This window comes from Elgaria multicarinata, chromosome 14 (genome assembly GCF_023053635.1).
Source record: "Elgaria multicarinata webbii isolate HBS135686 ecotype San Diego chromosome 14, rElgMul1.1.pri, whole genome shotgun sequence".
In the NCBI taxonomy this organism is placed as follows: domain Eukaryota; kingdom Metazoa; phylum Chordata; class Lepidosauria; order Squamata; family Anguidae; genus Elgaria; species Elgaria multicarinata.
The window spans coordinates 25,241,151-25,266,878 of record NC_086184.1 but is presented as its reverse complement, the minus strand read 5'-3'; the positions used below and the strand labels follow the sequence as shown (position 1 = coordinate 25,266,878).

At 48.3% G+C, this 25,728-nt stretch overlaps 2 protein-coding genes across 2 annotated transcripts in view; both read right to left on the bottom strand.

Moving 5' to 3' along the window:
• The window catches only part of BCO1 (beta-carotene oxygenase 1), a 50,472-nt gene extending 37,530 nt beyond the window's left edge, over positions 1 to 12,942 (bottom strand). The window contains exons 1-2 of the mRNA XM_063140947.1: positions 12,790 to 12,942; positions 4,681 to 4,809 (exon numbers count right to left, since the gene is read on the bottom strand). Coding sequence (XP_062997017.1) covers positions 4,681 to 4,809; positions 12,790 to 12,877 — 217 coding nt within the window. The 5' untranslated portion in view covers positions 12,878 to 12,942. The remainder of the gene's footprint in view (positions 1 to 4,680; positions 4,810 to 12,789) is intronic.
• The window catches only part of CMIP (c-Maf inducing protein), a 605,118-nt gene that overhangs the window by 323,859 nt on the left and 255,531 nt on the right, over positions 1 to 25,728 (bottom strand). The window lies entirely within an intron of this gene.

Genomic DNA, 25,728 nt, shown 5'->3' with positions numbered 1-25,728 from the left:
TTTGCCTTTTGAAAACACGCCAACTGAGGTAGCAGCCGTCACAACATCAGTGAATCCGATCGTTTAATTATGGGTTACATTCCCAGTCATGGCAACCTGGCGTTTACCCTGGCGCCACACCAAGCCTCCATAAAGTGGCTTTCACTCCACTGTTTGAAGTGGGAATGCAAGAAACCACCAGTATGAACATGATTTTTATGGCCCTTTGGAATTATTGGCTTCCTGGACAGGTCTGTTGACAGACCAGTGAGAAGAACTCAAGAGAACCAGGAGCAGAAGCGTCCAGAAATGACTTGCAAAGGATGCATCGAATTTCCACCTGAATGACAAGCGCAGTGAGAAAAGATGTAGGGCCACTTCTTTGGTTTTAACCATTCTAGGGGTTTGATTATGAACCAGGGCACAGCTCTAGCACTTATTCCAGTGCAAAGTTTTAACCTTAGAATAGGTGAGTCACGGAATACAGTGCCTCTGCACATGTGCAGAGCCTTTCTCCTTTAGCACTAGGATGCCAAACCCACTCTATGTCCCATTGTCATGCAGATACCTAGGGAAATGCCTTATTCCAGGATCTCCCATCTCCTGCTACCTCAAGGGGTTGGAGCATCTACCCTATAAGGGAAGGTTACAACTGGCATATAAAAGCATGCATGGGGTGGAGAATGTGGATAGGGAGACATTTTTCGCCTTCTCCCATCATACTAGAACCCAGTGGGGGTCATCCCATGTAGATGATTGATGGGAGATTCAGGACAGATAAAAGGAAGGACTTCTTCATGCAGCACACAGTTAAAGCATGGAATATCGCTACCACAAGATGTAGTGGAAAGGAAAGGAAAGGAACCTCTCGTGCAAGCACTTGAGTCATTGCTGACTACTAGAGGGACGCCTGCTTTTGCTGACATTTTCTTGGCAGACTTTTGTAGCGGGGTGGTTCGCCATTGCCTTCCCCAGTCGCAGTCACCTTTCCTCCAGCTAGCTGGGTACTCATTTTATCGACCTCGGGAGGATGGAAGGCTGAGTCGACCTGAGCCGGCTGCCTGAGAACCAGCTTCCGCTGGGATCGAACTCAGGTCATGGGGAGAGTTTCTGCTGCAGTAACTGCTGCTTACCACTCTGCGCCACATGAGGCTAAGATGTAGTGATGGCCACCAATTTGGATGGCTTTAAAAGGGGGTTGGATAAATTCCTGGAGGAGAAGGCTATCGATGGCTACTACCCCAAGGGCCTCTACTTCCCTTGCTCGGCTTCGTCCATTTTCGTCTGCTGCCCCTTACGCCTGGAACGCTCTTCCAGAACATTTGAGAACTACAAGTTCAACCACAGCTTTTAAAGCTCAACTAAAAACTTTTCTTTTTCCTAAAGCTTTTAAAACTTGATGTTGTGCAGACTTCTACTGTTACTTTCTACTGTTAGTTTTTCCCTACCCTGTGCCTGCTTACCCTTCCCTGTACCTGTTGGCATTCTCTACCCCTCCTTATTGTTTTACTATGATTTTATTAGATTGTAAGCCTATGCGGCAGAGTCTTGCTATTTACTGTTTTACTCTGTACAGCACCATGTACATTGATGGTGCTATATAAATAATAATAATAATAATAATAATAATAATAATAATAATACTAGTCCTGATGGCTATATGCTACCTCCAGTATCAGAGGTAGTAAGCTTATGTACACCAGTTGCTGGGGAACAGGGGCAGGAGGGTGCTGTGGCACCCATGCCCTGCTTCTGTGGGTTCGTGGTCAACAGCTGGTTGACCACTATGTGCTGGACTAAATGGTCTGATCCAGCAGGGTTCTCCTTATGTTCTTATTTAGTAACTGGATATGCAAAGGACTAAAGCTCGGAGCAGTGGTGGCTGGTGCCCATTGGGCCTGTTCAGACAACATGCTAAGCCATGGTTAGGCCACTAACCCTTTTGCAGCAAATGGTTAGTGAGTGTGTTTAAACCATGGTTATGTAGCCACCATGGTTAGGAATGGATCACACAACACACCACTCAGCCATAATGTTTAGCTCAAAATACTTAGCCACCATGGCTTAGTGTGTTGTCTGAACAGGGTCACTGAGGTTGGTGGGGCGGAGGACAGGGCAGAAGCTCATTATTTTACTAAGACTTCTCGAGGAGGACAGGAGATGACCACGTGGCACTTGGAAGCAGTGTTCAAATGCAGCTGGTTGTGGGGGCAATCTCTCTGCCACAAGTGAGTAGGGGACAGGCAGTCACTGCCCCATTTGCCCCAAATACAGCGCCTCCTGTGGCTCAGAGGACCTTCTGCATGCAAAACAGGTGCTTTACTGTTAAGTTATAGTGGGCCAGGTTGCATGACATGACAGCCCATCATGGATTAATTTACCCACGAGGAGCTGCGACATGTGATGGCAGCCATTATGAATATGCAAGCCCCAGCTGGGGGCGCTCTGGCTTGTCATGTCATCTGAACCCAGGCAGCGGGATTTATTTGAGGGTTCAACAACCCTCACGTAACCCTAAACCAGACCTTTAATCCATAGCAGGAAGTGGCGATACCCCAGCTTTCTGTCCCTTAGGTATGTCTGAGTTTGTATGTCTAGTGAGTGCGGAATGTTTGACTGAGTGGGTGTGGCTAGTGATGCGGTGAGAGAGGGGGAGGGAGGAGTATTAATAGGCTGGCTGAGGGGATTGTGAGTTTTAGTTTTGAGGTGGGTTTGAGGTTTGGTTTTAGTCTAGGAGTTTTAGTCTGGCTTGTGCTTCGTGAAAGTGTTTGGTGTGAGGAGTGAGAATTTTAAGGGACTTGGGGTTGTTATTTTGAATATAAAAATATGCAGGTTTGAGTTAAATTGAAATACTGAAGATTTGTTAAATTTCAATAAACTTTACTTTGTGTTCTGTTACCACAAACCACGTGTCAGCTCAGAGTGATAACCTGCTATATTACACAGTGTAAAAACATCTAAAAATACACTTGCTGTTCCGTACCTCAGTAATAGAACCTATTTCCCAAAACCCTTTACCTTGTTCCCTCACATATAGGGGAGAGGTTGTGTTGTTTTTACCCTTTCCTCAGGCTTTTCAAGAGGTAGCGCTTGGCTTGAGAAGGGTGTGCTAGGCAAGGCCTTCTGTGTGAGGCTGGTGCCATTGCACAGGGTTTAGGGGGAAGGGATTGAAATCATGATTCTAAGCACATTGCTAGATATTTAGAAATAGAGCTAAACTAAAGGAGAGCTGTAGCTGAATTTAAAACTAAGAAACGGCCTCTTTCAATTAGACCTCAGCTCCTGCTTGTAGAGATGTTTGAGCAATTCAGGGAGTCCACATTCCAAAGTGAACTCACCCCATCCACAGTTTCTGAATTAACATATGGATCAGAACATGGCCCACTCTGAAATCTGCACTCCCACCAATGGGAGAACCAACAATTCTGAGCTCACTTAAATTCTCCCCAAATTACTTTGAAGCGCATTTCAGCGGATTCCGATTTTCGTTTTTGTTCAGTTTTTTGGCTCGTTCGAACGAGGAAAGTGCAAAAAGATCACACTTCTGCCCCTGCACTGATTAAAATGTGGCAATGTGTGTGTCTAAAAAAGAAGAAGTGCATTTCAAAGTGTGCATTTTTCAAAAATATGCATTTTCAAATGTGATTGCAAGTTTGGGAATTTGGGGGCGTTTTAGAGGAAAGGCACTCCTGCCAGTGTTTGCATTCGAGGTTGCAAATGGGACACGTTTTCATGATTTGCAAACATAAAACAAATTCTGGTATATCCCTACCACAGACTCTTGGCTGATCATCCCATGATGTGTGTCTCCATCTTGTGGTAACCAGAGGCATGCCTGCCTCTTTGAACGCAACAATTCCATTTAGATAACATTGTTAGTAGGGCTGTGCTCCGCTTTGGTTCGGAGAAGCGATAGCGGAGCGGCCTGATTCGCCTCCAACAATGGCAGAGACTGATTGTGTCGGGGGGGCTGTGGATCGAGGCGAAGCGGTTCACCTCGATCTGGAGCACCGGATGCAGGTAAGTGGGGGGAGGGGGACTCACCTGGCGCTGCCACAGTCCATGTGGCGACGGCGATGGAGCCAGGAAAGGGGCAGGGGGGCTTACCTGCTTCCGTTGTGGTCCATCGTGGGCTTCAACTGAGGGCCAGGCCTGCTTCTGCTTTGAGGCCTGGCCCTCAGTTGAAGCCCACGATGGAGGCAGGCAAGGGGGTAGGGGGAGTTTCGCTTACCTGGCTCTGCCGCCGTAGTCCGTGTGGCGACAGCTGCGGAGCCAGGTAAGGGGGCAGGGGGGAGGGGGGCTTATTGGCCCCCATTTTGTCCACCCTTCCCCACTTACCTCCCTCCGCCATCTGCCACGGAGGCAAGTAAGTAGGGAAGGGGGCGAAATCCCAATCCGCCCCTCCAGATCTCGCTCCGCAGAGCGGAGCGGGGGACAGGCAGATCGGCCCGAAGCGGTTCGGGGGGGGGGGTCTGTGCACAGCCCTAATTGTTAGTAGCCATAGATAGAGCTGTCCTTGGTGTTGCTGTGGTGCTCGTAAGTAAAGGGATGCATTGCACACTTTTTCCAAGCAGCCCCTTCAATTTGGTTTTCGATCAGTACGTTTTTGATGAGCAGGGAAACCTCTCCCTCCCTCCCAAGCCCAACATTGACACTGCAGATGTCACTTCGCAACGCCTGACACAGGAAACACAAATGTACCATTTTTGATTGTAAAACTGTGCAGCAGAGCCATGCCGTCAAACCAGTGATTGAATTTGGTTTCCCCGATGGTGTGCATGCCTGGACCATTGCGAAGGAGAATCCCTTCCATCCAACTTGGGATATCGCCTGTAAAAAGGAAAGGTGACACATTAGGGGTGGTCATTTGATTTCGCAGCAATGAGCCCCCAAAGGTATTTTGATCACACGGCCGAAAATTGGACAAGCCCTGCTCCAGCCAACAGAGTGGCTGGTTCACACAACCTGCTAACCCACACTCAAAGGCCTTTTCAGTGGCGGCCCCCCAATTTTGAAATGATCTCCCCAACAAGGCTCGCCTAACATTATTATCTTTTCGGCGCCAGGTTGAGATGTTTCTCTTCTCTCAGGCATTTAACAGCATATGTTGAGTTTTCAATTAACCCAGAATAGATGGATATTGTATGTAATCTGTTTTTCTGTTTTTTTATGGTTTTAAATATTGTATATTTGTTTTTAATGTTCCGTGTTGTAATCTTTGTAAACCTCCCAGAGAGCTTCGGCTATGGGGCAGTATATAAATGCAATAAATAAATGGGATGCAGCTCCCCGTTAAGGTCTCCAGATTGAACCCGGAGTTTCCACGCCCCTGCTCAAAAGCAAAAGAAACAAAATTGCTGCAACACCGAGATGGGACCAAACCCTGGGGCCATTTGAAGAGGCGCGCAAGGTCAACTACACCTGCGTGGGACAGAGACCAGCTTAGAGCGAACGAATCCAGCTCCTTCTTGCTCTCAAGTTAACGCCCTCCTCCCCAACTTCCAAGTCCCGACTGCCAGGGGACTGTGCTCTCTCCTTCCCTCCTCCCCGATTCTATCACTGAGGAGGGGCCCAGCTGCCAAGCCCCCACATCACTTCGTCGCAACGGGGATGGTGATTTTAGGAAGATACGGGTGCTACGAGACACGGGTGTCGGATGCGCTAATCCTCATGCATATTGGGTCAGAGGGTGACAGCACCCAAATAAAGGAACATTGTGCAAACCCCTTCTCCATGTTGCTTTAACCTATAGTGAGGAAGAGGAGCAACGAGATTGATCCAAGGTCTGGAAACAAAAGCCCTATGAGGAGAGACTGAAAGAACTGGGCACGTTTAGCCTGGAGAAGAGAAGACTGAGAAGAGACATGATAGCACTCTTCAAGGACTTGAAAGGTTGTCACACAGAGGAGGGCCAGGATCTCTTCTTGATCGTCCCAGAGTGCAGGACATGGAATAGTGGGTTCAAGTTACATGAAGCCATATTCCAGCTGGACTTCCTGAATGTAAGAGCAGTACGACAATGGATCCTATTTATTTATTTATTTATTTATTTATTGCATTTATATCCCACCTTTTTCCTCCAAGGAACCCAAGGCAGCATACATAATCCTCCTCCTCTCCATTGTATGCTCACGACACCCCCCCCCACCCCCCGGTGAGGCTGGTTGGGCTGAGAGTCTGTGACTGGCTCAAAGTCACCCAGTAGTTTCCATGGATGAGTGGGGACTAGAACCCAGATCTTCTGACTCCCAGTCCAACACTTTAGCCACTACACCACAATGACTTAGGGAGGCCGTGGGCTCTCCCACACTGGAGGCCTTCAAGGTGCAGCTGGGCAGTCATCTGTCAGGGATGCTTTAAGGTGGATTCCTGCATTGAGCAGGGGGTGTTGAACTCAATGGCCTTCCAACTCTACTATTCTGTGATTCTATGAACTCCAGAGGGCTCTTGCCAAGGAGCTCTTCCGGGGTATGGGCCCACTGCAGAGGCCCAAGTGTGCTGAGCCTTGACCCTGCCCATCACTGGCATCCACCCCAGCCATTGTCCCTGACAGATTCCCCTCAAGGGAATGTGGCCCTTGACAGAAGAAAAGAAATGGTTGTTGAGGACATACCTCTACATAAAGGATATAAATCTTTCTATATACTTATTTGCTGCCACAAGATGTACTGATGGCCACTACTTTGGACAGCTTTAAAAGAAGGTTAGATAAGTTCCTGGAGGAGAAGGCGATCAATGGCTTAGTAGTCCTGATGGCTATGAGCTCTCTCCAGTATCAGGGGCAGTAGGCCTACGGACACCAGTTGTTGGGGAACAGAGGTCAGATGGTGCTGTTGCACTCACGTCCTGCTTGCAGTTTTCCCATCAGCAGCTAGTTGGCCACTGTGTGAACAAATGTTGGACTAGATGGACCCTTGGCCTGATCCAGTAGGGCTCTTCTTATGTTCTTATATCTGTTAACAGTGTGAACCGTATTGGCTATCGGGAACTTCTGTATTCACAGGCAGTAGCCAAGGGATACCAGCTCGAGGGGAGACCCATGTCATGATTGGGGGCTTCTCAGAAACATTGGCTAACCACTGTAGAAAACAGGATGCTGATGGATCACTGGTCTCATCCAATAGTGCTCTTATCACATCCTTATGTTCTTAACTTGACTGACAAAGGGGGAATTCTCTCTCATTGTAAACACCATCAAACTGTCTGCTGAACCCCACCTCTAATTTCAGGGAGTGGAAAAAACAGAGCAGAAATATGGACTCATTAGATGTCAACAGCTTTCACTGTGGCACTGGCTTTTTATATACAGTAAGTCCCAGGCCAGCCGAGTTCCAGTAAGAACAACACTGTTCATGTTACACAACATAATGACACATTGGGCAATGCAGAATTTATGACAGCAATCTCTCAAATCCGACAGCGATAAAGGAAGGTCATAAAGAGCAGCCAGGAGCCAATGATGGTGAAACTTACTCCGTGAACCCAAGGGTCCTTTAGAGTTGTTTTCCTCCAACAGCACCCTGTCCCACAAGCCACATTCAAACGGCTTTTGAAACCAATGGGAGTTTGGCAGTGCCGGATTTAGGACCAAGCCAAGTAAGCCATGGCTTAGCACCTCCTATTATGAGGGGCGTCTAAATGTGTTGGAGATGACAAAGATGTAAGATAACTAAGATGAAATCGCTTTGGCTTAAATACACGTAATGGAAAGTCTGGTGTGACTTACAGCAAAATTGCCTTATAGAGAGAAAGCGTGGCAACGCAGCACTTAGTACTGGAGGCAATAAGCGCAAACTAGAACAAGTCTAAAAGAAGTTCAAATCAGCTTACTTTGTGGTTCAGTTCAGTTCAGACAACACATTTCTCTACGCAGACTGTGTAAAGTACTGACTGTTCATGGTGTTTTGACCTTTGCCTGTTTATCGTGACGACTCCTGTTATGGCCTGACCATGATTGACTGCATGTGCTCTGACTTCAGCCTGGATTGATCGTCCCTCTGTATATTCCTGATTTGCACCTAGAGCATCCTGCAGCCCAAGCAGGACAGATCCGGACCTCATCTGATCCGCTCTGGAACTGGGTTTAGGAGGTCTGGAACGGCCTGCTCTGCTTTGGATTCAGGGATCCAAAACAGAGTGGAGCACACCCCTACTTAGTACGCTTCCATCAAACTGTAAACCAGCATACACTTCTGCATTTCACAGCAGCCATGCTGCCTCCATAGGTGGTGGTCAAATGGAGAAATCGACTAACATGCGCTAGAAAGGGCTCAGCTGCGACTCAACTATACTGTCATAAACACAGATCATATTTGCAGCTCTTACCAAGACCGCTGCACACACTCATCTAACCTGTGCTGAAAACATTTCCAACTCTATTTCCATAACTTTCTGCGGTTCCCCCTCCTTTCTTCCATTTCCTTCTATATCCCGAGGCAACTTTTCCTATTACCTAACCATTCTTTCAGCCAAAAAATGTTTGTGCTAATATTTAATCCAAATCTACCTACTCTCTTACAGCAACAACATATTTATTATAAAATGACTCGACCTAATCCATATAAATGTCTTATGAAAGACATTTATCTAACATACTTATTTGGGTTTTATCTGGGTTTATCTAACAATACATTTGTATAACGTGAGTCGATTAACTATGGCGTTACTCTTAACCTCTGTGTGTGTGGTATGCTGGGGCTGGCCCTCCTATTTATTTTTTGAGAGCTGCTTTCGGACATGTCTGAAAAGCAGGATTAATAAATGCAGTAAATTAAGACATAAATAGGTTTGAATTGGGGTCACGGTGTGTGAGTGGGCCCTGGGAGAGATGCAATCTAATTCTCCTCCCACTCAGCTGTTATTAACCAAGGAAGAGAGAAGTTTCCAGCTCCAAATTTCAAAATTTAATCTTGCCCCTACAGCTTGCATGTAGAAAAACCATCACCTTGCACTATTTATTTCATTTTATTATTTGTGATATTTATTTACCACTAAATATAATAAAACCCTGAAGTGGTTCACCCATGAGCTACAATAATGGTGGCAGAACCATAAATTCCATACTCTTGCCATGAGATTGTGTCGAAAAAAGGGAGTGTGTCCTTTCTTGAGGGCATTTCCTGTGACATTTTAGGATTTGGGACTGCTCAAGGAATAACCACCCTTTCGGCCACGCAGATGTGCTGCCAAGCTCCTCCTCTGGTCAAATTCGAGGAAACTGAAGCTTGATGCAGAATTCTGCTTTCAGCTTGTATCTAAAACTATCATTCAGGTGAATCTGTTGTCATTTTTCACATTAGTGATAATTTATTTATTTAATTTCTATACCGCCCAATAGCCAAAGCTCTCTGGGCGGTTCACAAAAATTAAGATCTGCAGGCAACCTGAGTCAGGAACTGTTTCAATCCTTCCAGCTCTGGCTGTGAGCTTCAAATTATCAGGGTTACCAAGGAGTCAAAATTAGCCAGACTCACAGGTTTGCTTACAAGGAGACTAATTCATTGGCATATTTCAGGCATATTCCAATAAAGTGGACTAGACTGCAAAAGCTTCTTGCACAGAAGACCCTTCTGCAAAAACTGGACCCCCACCCCTGGGCACAAGAACAATTATGGCGTAACTGAACTTGGCATTACTGCCAAGAGCTTCAGTCAGAATGGTCATCTTAAGTCACATCAAATAATTCACACCAGCAAGACGCTCTATACATGCCTAGAGGGCGGAAAGAGCTTTGCTTGCAGCACACACTTTAAGCAACATCAAAGAATTCACATGGGGAGAAGCCCTATAAATGCCTAGAGGGCGGAAAGAGCTTTGCTTGCAGCACACACTTTAAGCAACATCAAAGAATTCACACGGGGAGAAGCCCTATAAATGCCTATAGTGTGGAAAGAGCTTTGCTCACAACACAGGCCTTAAGAAACATCAAATAATTCATATAGGAGAGAAGCCCTACAAATGCCAAGAGTGTGGAAAGAGCTTTTCTCAGAGGCCAAACCTTAATCGACATCAAAGAATTCACACAAGCAAGAAGCCATAAAAGTGCTCAGAGTTTGCTGGTTTTAAATTTTGTACATCTGTTTTTAATTTTCATTGTTTTTAACTGTTGTAAACCACCCAGAGAGCTTCGGCTATGGGGCAGTATATAAATGTAATAAATAAATAAGTGGTTAACTGCATGTTGTTAATAACAAAGCAGCTCTTCTCATCATAAGAATCTATAGCATAAGTCTACATTGTTTTGATAAACAAGCCACTACTTGGCACTTCTTTGGCACAGGTAAGCATCCCCTTCACCCAGGTGCACGTACTAATTGGATGGCAAGACTGGAATGTCAGCTCGTTAGAGCCTCCAGATACAGTACCAGGCTACATAGATAAGACACCTGATGTTCTCATGAAATCACTGTAATTGTGCTTTTGACCCATCTTTCCCATAACACAAAGGAATGTTGCTGACTGGTACAGAAGGCAATAACAGTTTGCTAGCTTAGAAGCAGAAGCAGCCCTTCACCCAGAAGCCAAGGTTCACGAGCCTCCAGGCCATGCAGCAACATACAATAGAAATCAATGGCCAAAGGTCTTTTAAACCTGGGGCTTTCACAATGCTGATGGGACTTGAACTTGTTTAATTTTGAAGCTTTTTTGAATCTGGTGGTGTAATGGAGAACATTTCATAACAATGAGGAGGTAGCTTCTATTTACGAAACTTTCGAAGCCCCCATCACCAGGAAGGGTTGGTATAGCGCAAGGAACCTTGAGTTTCTTTGCGTGCGCACTCATTGCGCTCCTGCTGTGAAATGCCTGTCCATTTAGGACAAAGGTGTTGCACATCTTTCAGCCACAGGACTGAATTACAGCATTTTGTAGCTTCAAGTTCTACCACCAATTACTAGCCTTAGCATTTCAGCCTTTCAGAACCGTGGGGGGGGGGGGGGTTGTACAAACAAACAGGAGAAAGGGGGTGGGGTCACTGGGGGAACTCTGGAGGGCCAGGTTTGACTCCTGGGCCTGAGATTCTGCAGCCCTGACTTCGGAGAAATCAAACTCGGTGATGCCATCACACAGAGACTAAGCCTGCCTCCTGCCCAGTGACTCCAGCTCCTGAAAATCAAGCACGGACTTATCTGCATAGCTCCACCTCTTCATCTGCATAGCCCTGCTCTGCCCTCATGCTGGAGTGGGTTGGAACGTTGGGAACTGGCATTTTAAATTTACCTTTGGTGGGACCTACAACAAAATGTTGCAGCATACCTTCGCCTCCTAACAGGAATGCTTCTGGAGCCAGCCATACCATGTTTCAGAACACTCCATTCCATCCCCTGCCTGCTCTTTTCTGTTTTTCCTTCTCCAACTGACACGTAACTATTTGGGGCTACTGAGCAGTTTTCACTGGGCTTTTTTGGGGGGGGTTGGGTTACTCCCCTTCAGTTTCGTTTTGTTTTAAATTGTATTTTGCAAACCTCATTTTCCCTCCAAGGTAGTTCCTCAGTGACCCTATTTTGGTTCCATTACTATCAGCATTCACTGCCTGAGTTTGCTATTGGAAGGAGCAATAGATCTCTATGACAAGTTATTCAGATTATGGGTTTTGTAATCCGGCGTGGTGTCTCTCAGACTAGGACTGTAGAGGGAGTTCAAACCCCAACGCAGTCAGTTACTCTCTCGCATTCTAACATACTTCGCAAGGTTGTTGTGAGGCAGGGAGGTGCACGCTGAGCTCCCAGGAGGAACAATGGAACAAAAATACAGTAAAAACCTACAAACATCACAGTTCAAGGGAAAGGAGAAGTTTCACAGTTGTCTCCTGTCAGCGAAAACAACAGAGCAGGATATCAACGCACACGTTTCAGCATGTGGAATTCAGCATGTGGGCGACAGATCTGCCTTTGCTGTTCAGGAAGTAACAAAATATTACCAGAGGCAGGAGGAGATATTAAACCAAGAACAGGGAGGGGGGGAAGAAAGCATAAAAGGAAATGGAAGGAAGGAAAGAAGATGGCATTTGATCTGTCTTCCTGGAGGTTGTTATTAGTATCTCTGATTTCGCTCCAACGCACCATGCTCCAGGACTTGTTTGGAGTTGGCATTTTCAAAATGCAGAGGAAAAAACAGGCAATTCTGCAACGGCAATGCATGGAGTTCTACCTCCGCGATCAGAAGCAGTAATCCTGTATCTACCCTGTCCTGCTTTGTTAGTCCCTGGCTGACAGCTGGTTGGCCACTGTGTGAACAGAGTCCGGGACTAGCTGGACCCTTGGTCTGATCCAGCATGACACTTCTTATGTTCTTAAGTGAATCCCTTCAGGATCCATTTTGCACGGGACGTTTCGATCAACGCAAAGCAGTGCGCGTGTGTGCCATCAATCTAAATCCAAAGCGCAACGCAGCCCTATAAACATGTCTCCTCAACAGTAAATCCCATTGAGCTCCCTGGAACTTACTCCCCAAGTCACAGCAACAACGAGAGCCTAATGCAACCTTTCCCAAGGCGGCACCCACCCTCCAGTTACGTGGGACTCGAACTCACATCATCCGCAGCCACGCTGGCTGGGAGGAGGATGGGACATGTAGTCCACCCCATCTGGTTTTGTGCCGCCTGAAAGGTAAATCCGGACAGGATTGGAGCCTGAATCGCCACCCACAGGTTGCAAAGCTGAACGCTCTTACAAGGGAGTAAGATTGCTTACTCGCAGGGGTGGGCTTTGTTTCACGCCTCTGTCTGCTCCTTCAGATCCCTCCTTTCAGCCTTGTCAAATCAAGGTTAAAAAATCGGGGGGGAGACACCCCTCCCCTTTTAACGCCTCTTACCCTGTACTTCTGCCTTGAGGGGTTCAGGGTGTTCCCCTTTATTCGTGGCGAAAATCGCTTCCATCTTCGCGGTGGCGGCGGCTGCCATTCCGTCTCCCGGTCCCAGCTGGAGTCGGCGGAGCTCTCGGGCACTTGGGAAATCACGACGCCCGTTTTCTGCTTGCTTATATTTACAGTGATGGTGAAAGGTCGAAGTCCGCCTCCAGCAGCGCGGCTGAAGGTTTGCCGGCCGCTTTCCAAGAGCTGCGGATTAACCCCACAAGTCTCTCTGCCGCCTTCTCCGCTTTACAACTTCTCCGGCTCAATCAGAAGAACTGGGAGGCTCAGGGTACAATCCTATGTGTGCTTGGGGGGTGGGGTGGGGGGGGGGGGAGAGAGAAGGATTGGGGGGTGGGGGGGAGAGAGAAGGAGTCCTACAACTCCCAGCATTCCCCGGGGAAGATATGCTGGCTGAGGAATGTTGGGAGTTGTAGGGATAATTTTTATTATTATTTATTTATTTATTTATTAGATTTCGATACTGCCCAATAGCCGGAGCTCTCTGGGCGGTTCACAAAAATTAAAAACATTCAAAGTAGAAAATAACAGTATAAAACCATAATATAAAATCCCCAATGAGTTCAGTTAGGGTGACCCTATGGAAAGGTGGACAAGGGCTCCTGTATCTTTAACAGCTGCCTAAAAGAGGGAATTTCAGCAGGTGTCATTTGTTTGCATGCAGCGCCTGGGGAAATTCTCTCTTCACCACAACAGTTAAAGCTGCAGAAGCCCTGCTGAGTGTGATCAGATACAAAAAAAGGGCAGGGCTCCTGCAGGTTTAACTGTTGTGATGAAGAGGGAATTTCATCGGGGGGGGGGGGGCTGAACTAACCACGTATAGGGACTGTAGCCTTAATTTCTCAGGGCTTTATAACGTTTGTGAAGTTGTCTGCAGAAGCTAGGCACCTGGCACTTTAATAAAACTTTTACTAATATTATTGTTGAAGCTTACTTGGTTCCACCCTTGCCTTTGGCTATTTTTTACTCCCCTATGGGATTTTCCTTGCTTTCACGCCTTAATTTCTATGCCGTTAAATAGCTGATTTAAAAATCAGGAAGGGTTGAATCCTATGCATGGGAAGACAGATTTTTTCGTACAAGTCCCAGCATCCCCAGCCATGCATTCTGGGGGTTGTGGGACTCCCCCCCCATGTCTAAACATGATTGCACCCATAATCTCTGTAGCTTTAAATGAACCTCCCAGAGAGCTTTGGCTATTGAGCAGTATAAAAAAGCAATCAATCAATCAATAGCTGGTTTAAAATTACAAAGGGCTCAAGGAGGAGACGGCTCCTGTATCTTTAACAGTTGCATAGAAAAGGGAATTTCAACAGGTGTCATTTGTTTGCATGCAGCTAGGGCTGGTGCTGCCATAGAGGCAGCTCAGGCGGCAGCCTAGAGCGCCAAGCAAAGGAGGGCGCCGAACGGTGCACCCGGAAGCTGCTCTCCTAGAGTGGCTTCCAGGCGCGCTGTTCCAAAGCCGCCGCCCCCCAACCCCAGCATCCTGGCTTCGAAGCCAGTGCCCGGCCGGAAGCAGCTCCGGGCTTCGAAGTTGGGGGGCTGTTTCGAAGCCACTTCCGGGCGTGCCACTTCAAAGCCTCCGCCTGCCCCGCACCCCCAACCCCAGCGTCCTGGCTTCGAAGCCAGGAATGGGCGTGGGGGGAGGGGGCGGCTTTAGCACGGCGCGCCTGCCTAGGGCACAAAATAGTCTGGCGCCAGCCCTGCATGCAGCCCCCGGTGAAATTCCCTCTTCATCACAACAGTTAAAGCTGCAGGAGCCCTGCCCTTTTTTGTATCTGATCACACTTGGTAGGGCTTCTGCAGCTTTAATTGTTGTGATGAAGAGAAAATTTCCCCAGGTGCTGCATGCAAACAAATGACACCTGCTGAAATTCCCTCTTCTATGCAACTGTTAAAGATACAGGAGCCCTGTCCACCTTTCCATATTGTCACCCTAACTGAACTCATTGAGGATTACTTCTGATTAGATACATCTAGAATATGAATATTCTTGCAACTGTTTTGAACAAAACTTAACCAAGTCTTCATCTTGCATCAGTAAGGGTGCAATTCTATGCCTGTTTAGGCAGAAAAAACCTGGCATTAGTCCCAGAATTACTCCGGGAATTGTAGGACCTTTTTTCTACTTAAACATGCATAGGATTGAACCTTAAAACATTTAGCTTCCAGTATTGCTAATCTTCCTATTCAGGCTTTTTAAAAAAAATTAAATTGGGTAACTATGTAACTAGAAGTATTACTAGAAACTGTGCCTACTCTATCTGTTTCTCCATATATCCACTAAGGAGATAATCTCTTTCCCATTTGGTAATTCCTCTTGATTCCCCTTTCTAGAGATTGATTAATCTAAGTTTGGGTCAAGAATCCCATTAAAATCTCATGTTAATATTATATAACATTCTGCGATTTGTAAAGTCAAAAAATTCAGTCCTTTTAACATTTTGGGGCATAAACATTGGCTATTGTGTATTCTTCCCACGCACGCACCCAGATATAGTTTTTTTTTTTTTACATGACACATTTATTGTGCGCTCATCATGGGTTCTTTAAATGATGACATGACTCTCTAGTTTCGCTTCTGTGTTTAATGAGCACTTTCAGTGAGTTCTTTTAGGACAGAATTTGCAGAAGTATTTCTGAAAAGAAAGAAAACTTTTTTACTTGTGTATTTGCACTCTTTTGCTATCAGTGCCAACTAGAGTATATGTAGCAGGAAAGGAAACACTTTGTTTACTGCGTGGATCTCAGTTCTGTGACAAAACCGAAAGTAGATACAGTGGGTTTAACAGCTGATTAACAGCCTTGTGTAGAAAACATCATAGTAATCTTGTTTTTTCTGTGCAACTAAGTTGAGCGCATCATTACTCCTCTTACCTTCATCTTGGTCTTCCTGGGTTGTGCCATGACGTATTCTTTATGGGTTAAACTACCCAGAGTTAACCTAACAACAAACCATTGGCTGCGTTCAGACAACACAATAACCACCAGTGGTTTTAGTAGTCAACTGTCAGTTGAGCAGCCTTTGTGTCGTCTGTTGGGCAAAAACCACAACGGTTGACTTTTTCCTCAAAAAACAACAACACACACACAAAACTGGAGAAACACAACCAGCTGTAGAGTTGACTAGTGGCACAACCGGTGGTTATTATGTTGTCTGAACTGATCCAGTGGAGTTTTTCTATCCGTTGAGTTGACTTTTCGCCTGGTCAGAGAGTTGAACCTGGTGAAATTTCCTTTTCATCACCACAGTTAAAGCTACAGGTGCCCTGCCCTCTTTTAAATCTGGTCACTCTAGTATAGCTCCTGCAGCTTGAACTGTGGTGATGAAGAGGGAATTTCACCAGGTTCTCCCTATATACAAATGACACCTGCTGAAATTCCCTTTTCAATACAACTGTTAAAGATACAGGAGCCCTGTCCTCCTTTTCATACGGTCACCCTACTTAATTGGATGTAGTGGTGTAGTTGAACCAGGGTTTGTAGGGATGTAGCACCGGCAATTTTTTATTAGCAGGGACGCCAACTTCATTTGTCGTCCCTCCACTCAGAATTCCTGTTCCCTCTGAACTTAGCTGCAATCTTATGGGGCTGGAGGGTGGTGGAAATGAATTTTCCCAGCAACAATATATTGTAATGCAAAGTAGGGTCAGCTTCAGTGGTCTTTCTCTAGGAGCCCCACCAAAGGAAGTAAGACGGGTGGCTACCAGGAAGAGGACCTTTTCTGTTGTGGCACCCTGGTTGTGGGATGAGCTTCCCACAGAGGCTTGTCTGATGCATGCATTGTGCTCTTTCTGTCACCAGGTGAAGAATTTTTAATTTTCACAGGCATTTTATTCTCTTTTAAAAACATGTTATTGTACTTTACACCTTTGCATCACTGCCAGGTTTAATTGTGGTTTGTACTTTTGCATTGCAATTTTAAGCGTTTACATTTTATATCAGCTTTGGGTCAGTATAGAAATATAATTTTACATAATATCAGTTCCTGGTGGAGATGAAAACTACTTGAACTGGTCCACTGATATGGATCATCAAGGACACGGTCAATGATTTACCAGGAATCGGTAACAGAAAATAAGAAATGAATCCCTAGGAATAGCTGGCACATATGAATTTTTGGGAAGTCAGAAAGGGCATATCCCTCTGTACTTTGGACCTTAGGAAAATCGATATTTCATTTCTTGCCAATTCCCTAGTTCTACACACAGAGCAGCTATTGTTATAAATCCCAAAAGCACAAATCTGTGGGGTTTTTTTAAAGGATGACATTTTCCTCCCTCCTTTGATAAACGTTGCTATAATTCTTCTGATATATAGGAAAGACAGACACAACAAATACATGTAAAATCTTTATAAAAACAATAAATGTGCTTTGAATGAAATCAAAAGCAACTCTTCCTCTGATAAAACCTGAATCGTATAACCCGTGGCGCAATATGGCCAGTGTGACTGAAGACTCCTTGCACAACAGTTGCATGTCAGAAACTCTCATGCGATTAGATTTAGGAAATTAAAAGCTTGGTTAAACCCCTGCCCAGAGTGTGTTGAAATCCTCTCTTAATAACTGATTAAGCAATTAATATATATTGTTGGTGCAGCAAAAGTACAGCTTGTGATGTATACGGCTCTCTTATGATTCTATGTTTCCTGGGTTGAGATGGGGTGGAGATATACTGAAGATGTCTTGAACCACTGCTTGTCATAAAAACAAGTCAGGGTGATGCTGGCAACAGTAACCCTTTCCTCACCATCCCCAGTAGCAAGGATAGCCATGCCCATCTCATTTTTAGTCTGGTGGTGGTGGGGGAGTTGGCACTAGAGGTGGCAAAAGTTTGTGGTGCTGGGCTAACTGCGTATAGCTTTCCTGCTCATCTGGAAGAACCCAATATATGCAGCTGTCAGAGCAGTGTATTGAACCTGTTCATTCATCTATTGACAGGGATGGCCCATCTATATACAGGTGAGCTAAGATGTCAAGTTGAGGGTGGGGGGAAGAATACAAATTAAAACAACAAATACAAATGAAACTGTCATGTCTCTATCGTCTCTGATCTCAGAAACATTGGTTGGACAGACGGCAGGATGGAAAAACCCAGTAACTGTGACTCTTTTTAAATAAATAGGCGTACAAACATCAAATGAAAAATAGGGGCAAAATGTTGCCCAGTTTACCAAAAGAACTCAGCCTATCAACATTTGAATGGGTGGCATATAGATACCACTCTTGAAACCTAAGCATAAAGCTCCCTCTTTTTTTCTTTTTAACGAATGCTGTGTTTGATGTGTGTGTGGGGTGGGGTGTGGGGTGGGGAAATGACATTCCTAGGCATGTAATTTTTGTTCTTTTGTTCTTTTTCGTTTCCCATGATCTGTTTTTTGTTCTGTTTTTTGTTAAATATTACAATGAAAGCAGGGTGGGGGGACAACGACGACCCTCAGCCTAGACCTGGCCTTGGGGTTTGGGTGCAGGGGCACCGATGGCATGGTTCACCTACGACACCAGTTGCTGGCAGCTAGTCTACAGCTGCCGGTTTATTGCATTTTACAGGTAGTTGGATATTAATATTAGTCTCTCTAACTCTAGTCACTTCAAAACCAGTTTGAATCCATATCACCTCACAGGCTTGGACAAATCACCAGGAAAAGAGAAATGTGAAATTGAAGGGCAGCCTGCAAGAACAACTTCCTGCCAACCTTTTCTGCCCTTTTTACAGCTCCACAATATCTTTTTTTTTAAGAGCGGTGACTACACAGTATTCTAAGGCCTAATCTACACCTGCCATTTATCCCAGGATGGTCACGATGACGCACAGCTGAACCCAGGGCGAACCAGGGATGAGCGCTCAGTTCTCCCGGGGTAGCTGGGACTGCTTTTTCCAAATTTTCCCTGTTTCTTCCACCATCTTGGGACCATCTTGAGCTCCGCGAGCAGTGTGGCTCTCCCTTCCGGGGTACTCCCTCTTCCCCATGAGTAGCAGGGCTTAGGGATGGGCACGGAGCTGTGTGGGGAGAGTCTATGGGCATCGGGGTGAGAGGGAGAGCATTTTCACCATCTTTTGGAAGGTGCTCGTCATCTTCCAGCATCGAGTTTGTTGGGTGATTTTGTTGGGTGTCACTTTCATGCAGGTTTGCGCCCGCGCAATTGCGCAAATGTCTATTTTTTTTTTAAAAAAAGTGTTGCTCCGTACCGTCCCTCTTTACTTCCAGGACAACTTGCTGGCGTGTGGCCCCAAGGGACGATCCTGGAGGTGGAAAATTCCATGACCATCCCTCCCCACTCCCCAAACATTTGGCAGGGGTAGATGAGCCCCAAGTGTGGTCGCACCATAAGTTCTTCAACCTATTTTAAAAGCATCGCCTGCCAATCCCAAATTCTCCACACCATGTGCAGACAAGCTGGAGCATGTTCAGAGGAGGGCAACCAGGATGATCAGGGGTATGGAAACAAAGCCCTATGAAGAGGGACTGAAACAACTGGGCACGTTTAGCCTGGAGAAGAGAAGATTGAGGGGAGACATGATAGCACTCTTCAAATACAGAAAGGTTGTCTCACAGAGGAGGGCCAGGATCTCTTCTCGAACATCCTAGAGTGCAGGACATGGAATAATGGGCTCAAGTTATAGGAAGCCAGGTTCCAGCTGGACATCAGGAAAAACTTTGTGACTGTTAAAGCAGTATGACAATGGAATCAGTTACCTAGGGAGGTTGAGGCATTCAAGAGGCAGCTGGACAACCATTTGTCAGGTGTGCTTTAGGGTGGCTTTCTGCATTGAGCAGGGGGTTGGATTCGATGGCCTTATAGGCCCTTCCAACTCTACTACTGTATGATTCTATGTCTGCTTTTGTACACCTCTCTCATGTCTCCCCATACTCACCATTTTTCTAAGCTAAACAATCCCAGGTGTAGTAACCATTCCTCATAAGGGAGTTCCTCAGTGCCAAAATACATTTTATAGTTTCGGGTTTGGTGGCTAGTTGGAATAGGGGCCAGAGGGCAAAGAATTGCAGGAAAAACTATCTTGGTAGAGATATTCCAAGGCTGAGCTTAACCTGACAAAGAATAAAAAGTAGAAGTACGAGACATATTGCATTCTTTTATAGTTTTTATTTATTTCCAGTTTTCTAAAATTAAATATTTAAAATTATATCTGCAAATTTAGATATTGTTTTGTTTATGTTCAAATGTTTGCCCTAAGAAGTGACCCCTGCTGGATGCCCAGAGGAAGGCGAAAAACCTCCAGGGTCTCCGGCCAATCTGCCCTGGAGGAAAATTCCTTCCCAACCCCAGAAGTGGCGATCAGTGCTACCCTGGGCATGTCAGCAAGGGCCATAGTGCAGATATGAATGAGGAGGCCTGTGGGCCAACAGGAAGAGAGAGATTCATGTGAGAAGGAGGAAGCCAGTGGGCCAGGAGGAAGAGAGAGAACCAAGGGGGGAAGGAGGAGGCCAGTGGGCCAGGAGGAAGAGAGAGACCCAAGGCAGGAAGGAGGAGGCCAGTGGGCCAGGACGAAGAGAGAAACCCCACAGGGGAGGAGGACGCCAGTGGGCCAGGAGGAAGAGAGAGACCCCACAGGGAAGGAGGAGGCCAGTGGGCCAGGAGGAAGAGAGAGACCCAAGGGCAGTGGGAAGGAGGCCAGTGGGCCAGAAGGAGAGACCCCACAGGGGAGGAGGACGCCAGTGGGCCAGGAGGAAGAGAGAGACCCCACAGGGAAGGAGGAGGCCAGTGGGCCAGGAGGAAGAGAGAGACCCCACAGAGAAGGAGGATGCCAGTGGGCCAGGAGAAAAAGAGAGACCCAAGGGCGGTGGGAAGGTGGCCAGTGGGCCAGGAGGAATAGAGAACCCTCATGGGGAAGGAGGAGGCCAGTGGGCCAGAAGGAAAATAGAGACCCATAGGAGAAGGAGGGGGCCAGTGGGCCAGGAGGAAGAGAGAGCCCCCACGGCAAAGGAGGAGGCCAATGGGCCAAGAGATAACAACAGGGAAGGAGGAGGCCAGTGGGCCGGGAGGAAGAGAGAGACCCCATGGGGAGGGAGGTGGCCAGTGGGCCAGGAGGAAAAGAGAGACACAAGGGTGGTGGGAAGGTGGCCAGTGGGCCAGGAGGAATAGAGAGAACCATAGGAGAAGGAGGAGGCCAATGGAGCAAGAGAAAGAGAGAGACCCACAGGAGAAGGAGGAGGCCAATGGGCCAAAAGAAAGAGGGGGACCCACAGGAGAAGGAGGCCAGTGGGCCAGAAGGAAAATGGAGACTCAAGGGCAGGGGGGAGGAGGCCAGTGGGCCAGGAGGAAAAGTCTTTCTATGTTTATGGTTCTTATTAATTTTCCAATGGGATTATGTTTTTAATTATAGAGTTCAGTCCTGAAATTTCATTTAATTCTAATGCTTTTAAATTATTTTAATTAAAGAATTTAAATGTCTTTTAATTATTATTTTTAATTCCTCAAATGGCCTACGTGATGACCCCTGCTGGATGCCCAGAGGAAGGCGAAAAACCTCCAGGGTCTTCGGCCAATCTGCCCTGGAGGAAAATTCCTTCCCAACCCCAGAAGTGGCAATCAGTGCTACCCTGGGCACGTCAGCAAGGGCCATAGTGCAGATGTGGAAGGAGGAGGCCAGTGGGCCAAGGGGAAGATAGAGCCCCACAGGGAAGGTGGAGGCCAGTGGGCCAATAGGAAGAGAGAGACCCCACAGGGAACGAGGAGGCCAGTGGGCCAGGAGGAAGAGAAAGAACCAAAGGCGGTGGGAAGGAGGCCACTGGGCCAGAAAGAAGAGGGAGACCCCACAGGGGAGGGGGAGGCCAGTGGGCCAAGAGGAAGAGAGAGACCCCACAGGGAAGGAGGAGGCCAGTGGGCCAAGAGGAAGAGAGAGACCCAAGGGCAGTGGGAAGGAGGCCAGTGGGCCAGAAGGAAGAGAGAGACCCCACAGGGAAGGGGGAGGCCAGTGGGCCGGGAGGAAGAGGGAGAACCAAGGGCAGTGGGAAGGAGGCCAGTGGGCCAGAAGGAAGAGGGAGACCCCACAGGGGAGGGGAAGCCAGTGGGCCAGGAGGAAGAGAGAGACCCCACAGGGAAGGAGGAGGCCATTGGGCCAGGAGGAAGAGAGAGACCCCACAGGGAAGGAGGAGGCCAGTGGGCCAAGAGGAAGAGAGAGACCCAAGGGCAGTGGGAAGGAGGCCAGTGGGCCAGAAGGAAGAGAGAGACCCAAGGGCAGTGGGAAGGAGGCCAGTGGGCCAGAAGGAAGAGGGAGACCCCACAGGGGAGGGGGAGGCCAGTGGGCCAAGAGGAAAAGAGAGACCCCACAGGGAAGGAGGAGGCCAGTGGGCCAAGAGGAAGAGAGAACCAAGGGCAGTGGGAAGGAGGCCAGTGGGCCAGAAGGAAGAGAGAGACCCAAGGGCAGTGGGAAGGAGGCCAGTGGGCCAGAAGGAAGAGAGAGACCCCACAGGGAAGGAGGAGGCCAGTGGGCCAGGAGGAAAAGAGAGACCCAAGGGCGGTGGGAAGGTGGCCAGTGGGCTAGGGGGAATAGAGAGCCCCCATGGTGAAGGAGGAGGCCAGTGGGCCTGGAGGAAAATAGAGACCCCACAGGGAAGGAGGAGGCCAGTGGGCCAGGAGGAAGAGAGAGACCCCACAGGGAAGGAGGAGGCCAGTGGGCCAGGAGGAAGAGAGAGACCCCACAGGGAAGGAGGAGGCCAGTGGGCCAGGAGGAATAGAGAGACCCACAGGAGAAGGAGGAGGCCAGTGGGCCAGGAGGAAAAGTCTTTCTATGTTTATGGTTCTTATTAATTTTCCAATGGGATTATGTTTTTAATTATAGAGTTCAGTCCTGAACTTTCTTTTAATTCTAATGTTTTTAAATTATTTTAATTAAAGAATTTAAATGTCTTTTAATTATTATTTTTAATTCCTCAAAAGGCTTATGTGATGACCCCTGCTGGATGCCCAGAGGAAGGCAAAAAACCTCCAGGGTCTCCGGCCAATCTGCCCTGGAGGAAAATTCCTTCCCGACCCCAGAAGTGGCGATCAGTGCTACCCTGGGCATGTCAGCAAGGGCCATAGTGCAGATGTGGAAGGAGGAGGCCAGTGGGCCAAGAGGGAAGAGAGCCCCAGAGGGGGAAGGTGGAGGCCAGTGGGCCAAGAGGAAGAGAGAGACCCCACAGGGAACGGAGGCCAGTGGGCCAGGAGGAAGAGTGAGAAGCAAGGGCAGTGGGAAGGAGGCCATTGGGCCAGAAGGAAGAGAGAGACCCCACAGGGAACGAGGAGGCCAGTGGGCCAGGAGGAAGAGAGAGAACCAAGGGCAGTGGGAAGGAGGCCATTGGGCCAGAATGAAGAGAGAGACCCCACAGGGAACGAGGAGGCCAGTGGGCCGGGAGGAAGAGAGAGAACCAAGGGCAGTGGAAAGGAGGCCATTGGGCCAGAAGGAAGAGAGAGACCCCACAGGGGAGGGGGAGGCCAGTGGGCCAAGAGGAAGAGAGAGAACCAAGGGCAGTGGGAAGGAGGCCAGTGGGCCAGAAGGAAGAGAGAGACCCAAGGGCAGTGGGAAGGAGGCCAGTGGGCCGGAAGGAAGAGAGGGACCCCACAGGGAAGGAGGAGGCCAGTGGGCCAGGAGGAAAAGAGAGACCCAAGGGCGGTGGGAAGGTGGCCAGTGGGCTAGGGGGAATAGAGAGCCCCCATGGGGAAGGAGGAGGCCAGTGGGCCAGGAGGAAGAGAGAGACCCAAGGGCAGTGGGAAGGAGGCCAGTGGGCCAGGAGGAAGAGAGAGACCCCACAGGGAAGGAGGAGGCCAGTGGGCCAGGAGGAAGAGAGAGACCCCACAGGGAAGGAGGAGGCCAGTGGGCCAGGAGGAATAGAGAGCCCCCACGGGGAAGGAGGAGGCCAGTGGGCCAAGAGAAAGAGAGAGACCCACAGGGAAGGAGGAGGCCAGTGGGCCAAGAGGAAGAGAGAGACCCAAGGGCAGTGGGAAGGAGGCCAGTGGGCCAGAAGGAAGAGAGAGACCCAAGGGCAGTGGGAAGGAGGCCAGTGGGCCAGAAGGAAGAGAGAGACCCCACAGGGAAGGCGGAGGCCAGTGGGCCGGGAGGAAGAGAGAGAACCAAGGGCAGTGGGAAGGAGGCTAGTGGGCCAGAAGGAAGAGGGAGACCCCACAGGGGAGGGGGAGGCCAGTGGGCCAAGAGGAAGAGAAAGACCCCACAGGGAAGGAGGAGGCCAGTGGGCCAGGAGGAAAAGAGAGACCCCACAGGGAAGGAGGAGGCCAGTGGGCCAAGAGGAAGAGAGAACCAAGGGCAGTGGGAAGGCCAGTGGGCCAGAAGGAAGAGAGAGACCCAAGGGCAGTGGGAAGGAGGCCAGTGGGCCAGAAGGAAGAGAGAGACCCCACAGGGAAGGAGGAGGCCAGTGGGCCAGGAGGAAAAGAGAGACCCAAGGGCGGTGGGTAGGTGGCCAGTGGGCTAGGGGGAATAGAGAGCCCCCATGGGGAAGGAGGAGGCCAGTGGGCCTGGAGGAAAATAGAGACCCCACAGGGAAGGAGGAGGCCAGTGGGCCAAGAGAAAGAGAGAGACCCACAGGAGAAGGAGGAGGCCAGTGGGCCAGGAGGAAAAGTTTTTCTATGTTTATGGTTCTTATTAATTTTCCAATGGGATTATGTTTTTAATTATAGAGTTCAGTCCTGAACTTTCTTTTAATTCTAATGCTTTTAAATTATTTTAATTAAAGAATTTAAATGTCTTTTAATTATTATTTTTAATTCCTCAAAAGGCTTATGTGATGACCCCTGCTGGATGCCCAGAGGAAGGCAAAAAACCTCCAGGGTCTCCGGCCAATCTGCCCTGGAGGAAAATTCCTTCCCGACCCCAGAAGTGGCGATCAGTGCTACCCTGGGCACGTCAGCAAGGGCCATAGTGCAGATGTGGAAGGAGGAGGCCAGTGGGCCAAGAGGGAAGAGAGCCCCAGAGGGGGAAAGTGGAGGCCAGTGGGCCAAGAGGAAGAGAGAGACCCCACAGGGAACGGAGGCCAGTGGGCCAGGAGGAAGAGAGAGAACCAAGGGCAGTGGGAAGGAGGCCAGTGGGCCAGAAGGAAGAGAGAGACCCCACAGGGAACGAGGAGGCCAGTGGGCCAGGAGGAAGAGAGAGACCCCACAGGGAAGGAGGAGGCCAGTGGGCCGGGAGGAAGAGAGAGAACCAAGGGCAGTGGAAAGGAGGCCATTGGGCCAGAAGGAAGAGAGAGACCCCACAGGGGAGGGGAGGCCAGTGGGCCAAGAGGAAGAGAGAGAACCAAGGGCAGTGGGAAGGAGGCCAGTGGGCCAGAAGGAAGAGAGAGACCCAAGGGCAGTGGGAAGGAGGCCAGTGGGCCGGAAGGAAGAGAGAGACCCCACAGGGAAGGAGGAGGCCAGTGGGCCAGGAGGAATAGAGAGCCCCCACGGGGAAGGAGGAGGCGAGTGGGCCAAGAGAAAGAGAGAGACCCACAGGAGAAGGAGGAGGCCAGTGGGCCAGGAGGAAAAGTCTTTCTATGTTTATGGTTCTTATTAATTTTCCAATGGGATTATGTTTTTAATTATAGAGTTCAGTCCTGAACTTTCTTTTAATTCTAATGTTTTTAAATTATTTTAATTAAAGAATTTAAATGTCTTTTAATTATTATTTTTAATTCCTCAAAAGGCTTATGTGATGACCCCTGCTGGATGCCCAGAGGAAGGCAAAAAACCTCCAGGGTCTCCGGCCAATCTGCCCTGGAGGAAAATTCCTTCCCGACCCCAGAAGTGGCGATCAGTGCTACCCTGGGCACGTCAGCAAGGGCCATAGTGCAGATGTGGAAGGAGGAGGCCAGTGGGCCAAGAGGGAAGAGAGCCCCAGAGGGGGAAGGTGGAGGCCAGTGGGCCAAGAGGAAGAGAGAGACCCCACAGGG